We start from the raw sequence: 7,847 nt of genomic DNA, 5'->3' as shown, positions 1-7,847 counted from the left end.
CAGAAAAGGGCTGATCACTGGAACAGGCTCCCCAGAGAAGTGATCAGGGCACCAAGCCTGTCAGAGCTCAAGGAGTGTCTGGATGACACTCTTAATCATATGGTGTGGTTTTAGGTAGTCCTGTGAGGAATAGGGATTTGGACTCAGAACCAACACAGAAACTTTCTAAGGTGGCAAAAAATCTCTCTCCTTCCAGCTAAGTGTGTGACCTTACCCCTCTTTCCCATGAGCCTGCCCTCCTGCTCCATGACAAGTTCTCGAGATAGGAGTACATGTGAAGTTTGCTGGGATGTGGCCTAAGTGGTTCCAGCCAAAGTTCAAAGAATCTCATGTAAAGGCCTAAGAAAAACACTCCTTTCTCGATGCTATAACATTGCAGTAATATTGGGCAGTAAAGGGGGACATAAGCACAGCTGGATGGTCAGCTCACTGGGACAACTGAGTGAGAAATACTGAATTTACACAATATATCTCTCACATGTAGTAGTGTGCCTGTAGCACTCAAGCAGGGTAAAGATGCTCAGTGGAGAACCATCTTGTGCTGTTTGATTGTGAGAGGTAATCACCAGGTCATCATCCCAAAAATCATAGTGAATTAAACAATCATCATGGTGGTATGTTTTGACAGAGAGTAATGCTGTCTTAAAAGAATATGTCAGAGGGGGAACATACCAAAGGGGATCCCTGGGAGCACATTTGTTCTCTGAATTGTCTCTACAAGCACAATAACCGCTTTAAGGAGATGCCTGATGGGGCCAGCCCCCTAAAAGTCTCCTCCTCTCACAAACCAATGTTTTTGATCTGAAATATCCCATGCTGTAACAAATGTAGGGGACCAGCAGAGACTAGATTCTTTGAAGGAGAATATAAGGAACACGATATCCATGTCTGGAGGGTCTTTCTACAACACACTGTGTGGGAACACAGCAGAGCCAGGCTGGATAAAGGGGTGGTACTTGCCAAAGCCTCTGGGTTCAGAGCCCTTTCATCACAGGGAAGACTCACAAGGTAAATAAGGGGCAGAAATCACAGACTTATTTTCCTCAAGCCCCTCAATTGCTTTTCACACTGCATTGCCATATATATCACAAGCTATTTAGAGGACTTAAAGGTGTCCTAGAATTGGTGGGTATTATAATTAAGCCATTAGAGTATATTTAATCTATTCATACTTTGAGTCAAGCCTCCATCACCTTTCTAGAAGGCTTTACTCTCTCTGCCTAGGGAAGGTCTATTGCAGGACCAGCAATAGTTTAAGTTTTAAGTAAGAGTTTAAGAAACAGCAGATTTACCAGTGTTCAGATCCAGAGCAAAGACACAGCTGCCTCCTCACAGAAGAGGAGTCACATGGCAGTGACTGTTGCTGTTGACCATTCACTTCAAGATGTACATGCCAGGCAAACAAGCTGGTCCTCTGTGCCAGATTCAGTGGCATTGGCATATCACACAGGTCCATCACTCTCCCCCTGCCTACACAACAAGCTCCAGAGCAGGGAAACCTCCAGTCTGGGCAGATTCTTTAAACATTTAATTCTTTCCCTGAATGATGAAGGCAAAGCCTTGACACCAGATGAGTCTATGCTCATCACTACAACTTGACAGCTAAGGCCAGCACTGTGGCCAGACAAACCATGTTTAAGTAATACTAGAGTTCCAGCCATTAACAAGAAATCAGATAGTGAGAAAGGGGTGATGGATTATTACCCATACTTATTTCTCATAAATCCTTTTGAGCCTTCAAAATGCTATGAATTATTCTTTTTCTATTTGAAAAACTTTTGCAAATAAAGATTTTTAACCAGCTTTACACCAATATTACATATGAATGTGGGAAAATCATGAGTTTGTCTTGTAGCCAGTTTTAATCCAGTTCAAGACTGCATGCACTAGCAAAATGAGATGACATAAAATCATGGAAATACCTGAGGTTCCCAGTGGATTCCAGCTTTCAGACACCATAATTCCATTGAAGACATGAAAGAAGTGCTCAAATGAGAATCTAGCTGTTGGGGTTAAACAATGGGCCCCAATCTTATTCTTCACTGTGAATTTGCTCCAAATGTGAAGATGAGCTTTGCCAATTTTCTCCCCACCCCCAGGATTGCAGTGCCATCACACAAACACAGTCAGCTGAGAGAAGAGGAGGAAGGAATTTCCTCACTTTCTTATCCAGACCTTTGAGTAGGTGATGCTAAGAGGGCGTGGAGCAAACAGGTGCTGTCAGTGGGGAGGCAGAATGCTATGGGGTCAGGTGAAGCTGCTGCAGTGTGATTCAATTCAGATTGCCTTGTTTATCATAGGAAAAATTGTAATTTGGAAAGTGAAGACCAAAACATGAAAAAAAAAACAAAACCCAAACCCAAATCAATATCTAGTGCATGGGGATGTATTGTTTCTCAAGAAAGTGAAGGATTCCTCTGCCCTCTTCAACTCTCCCCTTTTTGTGCTGTTGCAGAACTTGTGCAACCTTAACCCTCCTTAATCTGGGTGGGGAACATTGTAGGGATCAGTGCAGGAGGCTGACTTTTTTCACACACTAGCATGGGGTTCAGGTCCTTCTACCAATAACTGTCTGTCTTCCAGACTAGCATAGGACATTACTGTTTCTCTTCTAGAGAACATATATTCAGCAATCCTTCCATCCATCTAGCACACCTAATGTACACAAGTAGTGCTGAATGACTCTCCTGTGTTTGAGACAACTATTCCTCCAGTGGGATAGATGCCTTAAGTTCAGTACACCAGGTCCAAAGTCCTGTTCATAAGGTCTTTGAAACCCTTTAGCCCTGGAAACGAGAGTTGGATTTCTGTCTTTCCTCTGGGACTGTAAGACTTCAGTCTTACAGGCTTGTATCTTCAACTGGTTTTGCCCTCTTATTGGTCCTTGTATCCATGATGACTTGTCGTTATCCCCTTTAACTCCTCTTCAGGAATCATATATCCTTCCTGATCACTAGCTTCAGACTCATTCTTCCCTTTTTCTTGCTTTGGTCCATTTTACTGCTTGGTCATCCATGTCATCCCTTTATTCTCATCCCTGCAGCTTCTGTTCCTATTCAGATGCTTCCTCTGGGATTTTTGCATGATGCTCCGCTGGGATTTCCTTCCTCTAGCAATGACTCTGCATCTCAGTAGGACGCCTCATACTTTCCCACATTGCAGCCCCAGAGCATTTGCAGCATGAAGGAGCCTGTGCCTTCACCTCTCCATCCCTACATGTTTCCCATTACAATACAGTGGCTCTTACTCTTCCCTTTCTCTGCTCGAGTCAGCATCCGATGGATCAGAGCACCAACGTAGCCCCTTTTAATCTCCTTTAGCACATGGAGCGTGTGCTTCCCCCCCCTTCTCAGGCTCTCTTGTCAAATTATTTATAGGAGATTGATTCACAGACCTGTTATGTCTAATTATATCCATTCAAATCTAATATGAATGGCAATTCTGCTAGGAGTTAAGATTGCCAAAAAGGTTTTGACCTAAGAAAGAGGAGGTGGTGGCTACGTATGCAGATCAGACCCTATAAAAGTACCCTGGGATCTGTGTGCCTTGTCCTTCCTCAGAATTCTCTAAGGTAAGGGTGTCAGAGGCTTTCGAGTGGGGAGGTGGGGGATGAAGGGAAACTGCCCCTGCATTCCACAAGCACCAGTGCATTCCTACAGACATTCACTGGGGGACTGCCAGAGTCAGCTGGGATTTTCAGTCTGCTTTAAAGGCATCCATATGTTTTATGTCTGTAAATTCTCTCTGAAATTCTGTGCAGCAGTAGGAAGGAAGTTGCTCATTTTCTTTGGCAGTACTGACCAGCTTCCAGCCTGCAAGCCCTTCATCTTGTCTCACAAAAGGTAAGGATTTTATTTATTCCCTCTTTAGGGCAGACAGAGATGCTCTAAGGCAGAACTTCTATGCAGGTGTGCTGGTAATCCCCATATTCCTTCTATTTGCTTCCATTGTATAAATGTAGTATGAGAATGAGGCTGGATTGCTGATACCTTTGCCACAAGATTCTCAAAAACTTAAAAGTAGTAATCTTCAAAGTACTAATCACTGCTGCACTGTCCCCAGGATTCTGTAGAGAGTGGTTTCCTACATGAACAGACAAGTCCTAAGCTTAGGAGAAACTCTTTAAGAAGAAAAACCCAACCAGGAAGTGATTGCAAATTGCTTGTCCATAAATTAAATATATTATTGAAGCAAATAGATTTTATTATTATTATTATTATTATTGTTGTTGTTATTATTATTATTATTATTAGCCTCAAACAGCAAGGGTAATTGTCTATAGCTGTGAAGCAACAGAGACACACGCATTTAAATGATGTTATATTTTCTTTTTTTTCACAGGATACTTGGGGAATGGGGTTACAGTGTTGTGTATCTAAATATTGAGGGCTAAAAGGAAGTATTTCAGCCACAGCTTTTTCTATACACTTGCTGTGCCTATGAAAATACTGCACAATTGTGATAGAATTATATAAACAAATATTCATGAACAGAGAAAGGAAGAAGGAATGACACCTATTTGAAGAACTAGAAAAAGAGAGATGGATAAGCAATTGAATTCAAAGCTTTAAATATTTTTCACCCAGGAAAATTAACTCTTCCTATTTAGCTTTTACATTAACTTATACTAATCTTTTCAAATATTGTCACTGGAATATATCCCTTAAAATCATAACATGTCAACAAGTCATCATGTGTAAAGAATCTAACTGGCATGCTTTGAGTAAGTAGAGGAGAGTTAGCACATAATTTATTTCAGGAAAAATAATATAAAACATCAGAAGTAAATAGTAAGCAAACACTATATATATTATATTATTATAAATATTATATATACTAGATGCCAACATACTGTCTACTATCCCACAATATATACTATAAATTTAAATAATACCATAAAGAGACATTGTAAAACTAAATCACTATATCTATTAAAAATACAATATACAACATTTATGTAATATATAATATACATTATAATATAATATACAGTATAATATATACTAACATAGTTTATACTAACATATTATATACTGATGTGTATAATATTATATTGTTATTCCTGTTAAGTATCTTGTAAGAGAGATTTCAGGCAATGATAGAACTGCTGGTGAAAAACTGGGGCCATTTTACAACCTTATGTAATTATTTTGTGTCTTTTTTTTTATTAAAGATACTTGAATGAAGTGGAAAATCATGTAGTTAGAAAACAAACCATCAGTCAAGAGATTGTTCCCAGGCATTTGAATTAATGACACTAAGTTTTGTGGTGAAGTCTGTCCTTGCTGGCTAAGAAGGCAATGCAATTTTTTCATATGTAAGCAGTGGAATTGAGTGGAACAAGTTTTGCAAAGTAGAAAAATATTAGTATAATTATTAATAATTATTTTTTCTGTTAGGTGGGCCATGCTACAAAACTTTAAAGGCTCAGAAGAGTTATAAAAAATGTCTTAAGTTTGGAATGTCTTTTCTGCAATCAAAGTGCATCTGTTTCTCAAGGAAAATTTCATCAATTATTTGATTTCCACCTAGAGTTTTGCCAGTGTTGGCAAAAAGTATTGATAGAGAAATGAGCTTCTTAATTTATTCAGAAAAGCTACTCAAAATCCAATCTGTAGGTGATGAACCTACATAAAATTAAGGTACAAGAAAAGGAATCATTTGAACAGTATTAATTGTGGAACAGTATAGCTAAATTTCAGCTTCACAATAGCATGAAAGTTTTCGCTCAAGGCAGTTGTTTGGCAATACTAAACAGGGCTACTGATCACTTAAAATAGAAGTGAATGAATACAAGATTACTTGGTTTCTGTTATGAAGAAGATCAAAGTGGAGAATATCAGATTTGTTTGTTAGCAGATGGATCTGTAGAATAATTGAAATATTTGACAACTTGGGCTATTTCATCCCAAGAGAATGTCTCTAATGAGAAGTGTTAATAATATGAGCTGTCTGCATATCCAGTGTTCTCTGCCACTTTCAGTTTATTATTGTGAACAAACCTCCTAGTCTGAAAGGTGCTAAAAAAAGAATACACTAGAGGGCTTTCATAAATCCAAAGCTGGGAATATTTCTTAAGTGCAGCATTTCAAACCTTGGGAAGGAAAGCATTTCCTCTGTAAATGCAGATGTCCAGGAGGTCTAGAGATCTGATTACATTCTAGAGAAATAAAGGGAAGAAAAGTATAGAACAGAGCTCTGACCTGGCAGGAAAACTGAAGAGTCAGTTCAACCAGCTGATACATACAGAAGAGCACCACCTAATCCTTTATGCTCTATCAGTTTTGCTTTCATGTGATGTATTTTCTACCCTCACAGGTACTTGCTGCATTACCCCGAGTAAATAGCAGCCATGTCAACAGATGCTGAGATGGCCATCTTTGGGGAGGCAGCTCCTTACCTCCGGAAGTCAGAGAAGGAGAGAATCGAGGCCCAGAACAAGCCTTTTGATGCCAAGTCATCTGTCTTTGTGGTACATGCAAAGCAATCCTATGTGAAAAGCACAGTCCAAAGCAGGGAAGCAGGGAAGGTCACTGTGAAGACCGAAGGTGGAGAAGTGAGTAAAAAAAAGTTCAAGAATTGAAAATACAATTTAATATTGCTGTGAATTTTTAGATGGCAAATATGGATCTTTCTCTGTCAGACTCTTACCGTCAAAGACGATCAGGTCTTCTCCATGAACCCCCCCAAGTATGATAAAATCGAGGACATGGCCATGATGACCCACCTCCATGAACCCGCTGTGCTGTACAACCTCAAAGAGCGTTATGCAGCCTGGATGATCTACGTAAGTACCAGCAGCACCTTCCCTTGGGCAGCCAGCAGGAACTGCTCTGCCAGGCTCAATGGAAGCCAACGTGCTGTCTCCCTTCCTCCAGACCTACTCGGTTCTCTTCTGTGTCACCGTCAACCCCTACAAGTGGCTGCCGGTGTACAACCCGGAGGTGGTGTTGGCCTACCGAGGCAAGAAGCGCCAGGAGGCCCCTCCACACATCTTCTCCATCTCTGACAACGCCTATCAGTTCATGCTGACTGGTGAGTGCTTGACATCCCTCACAGCAATCTAAACCAACAACCCCACTGATCTCACTGGAACACGTGACAAGCCAGCTAAAAACACCACGGAGCTGTATGACTCAGGACTTGATTGAGTTATGCAGGAATTAATTTCAAGTGAAACTGACCCAGAAGCACGCACGGACTCAGCATTGTGTTTTAACTGCATTTATTGTACAAAACTCTAAACTCTCCTACTGCAGAAATTGTACTTCTTAACTTTTTCCACTGATGGGATGGGAAGAATTATTAATCCATTTCTCCTGGTACCATATAATGCTCTATTTTGGATACTGATAGGCAGTTTCATTAAATTTTTGGATAAGAACTGTGTGAAGGGCAAGTGGATAGACAGCGTGTGTGAGCACCACACACCTCTCACAGCTCTAGGCATCCATTTAATCTTACTACTGCTGGGTCCTGGAAGGGAATCAGTAAGTTTTGAACTGCTTGGACAACAACTATTGGACTTGAAAGAAAGTCCAACTTCCATTTAAAGCTTTACTTCCCAGTTATCTCAGTTTTGCCCAGGTCTGCTGTTAACACCATCTTCTGTTCTGTTTCTTTGCAGATCGCGAGAACCAGTCGATCCTGATCACGTACGTAGCTCCCTGCTCAGGTCCCTGTGGGGCTGCCCAGTGCCAGGGGATCTCCTGCCTGACCACACGCTCTCTGCTTCTCTTGCCTTTGCCAGCGGAGAATCCGGTGCCGGGAAGACTGTGAACACCAAGCGTGTCATCCAGTACTTTGCAACAATTGCAGCCAGTGGGGAGAAGAAGAAGGAGGAGCAG

At 40.9% G+C, this 7,847-nt stretch overlaps 1 protein-coding gene across 1 annotated transcript in view; it reads left to right on the top strand.

The window, feature by feature from the left end:
• The first annotated feature begins 6,352 nt into the window (after positions 1–6,352).
• Positions 6,353–7,847, top strand: part of LOC104397457 (myosin-3-like) — a 17,882-nt gene continuing 16,387 nt past the window's right edge. Inside the window, exons 1-4 of the mRNA XM_010007418.1 lie at positions 6,353–6,556; positions 6,644–6,787; positions 6,879–7,035; positions 7,628–7,655. Of these exons, the coding sequence (XP_010005720.1) occupies positions 6,353–6,556; positions 6,644–6,787; positions 6,879–7,035; positions 7,628–7,655 (533 nt within the window). The remainder of the gene's footprint in view (positions 6,557–6,643; positions 6,788–6,878; positions 7,036–7,627; positions 7,656–7,847) is intronic.

This window comes from Chaetura pelagica, unplaced genomic scaffold (genome assembly GCF_000747805.2).
Source record: "Chaetura pelagica isolate M959 unplaced genomic scaffold, ChaPel_1.0 scaffold372, whole genome shotgun sequence".
NCBI classification, from domain to species: domain Eukaryota; kingdom Metazoa; phylum Chordata; class Aves; order Apodiformes; family Apodidae; genus Chaetura; species Chaetura pelagica.
Note: the sequence above shows the minus strand (reverse complement) of the source record. Positions and strands in the feature narration are given on the sequence as shown.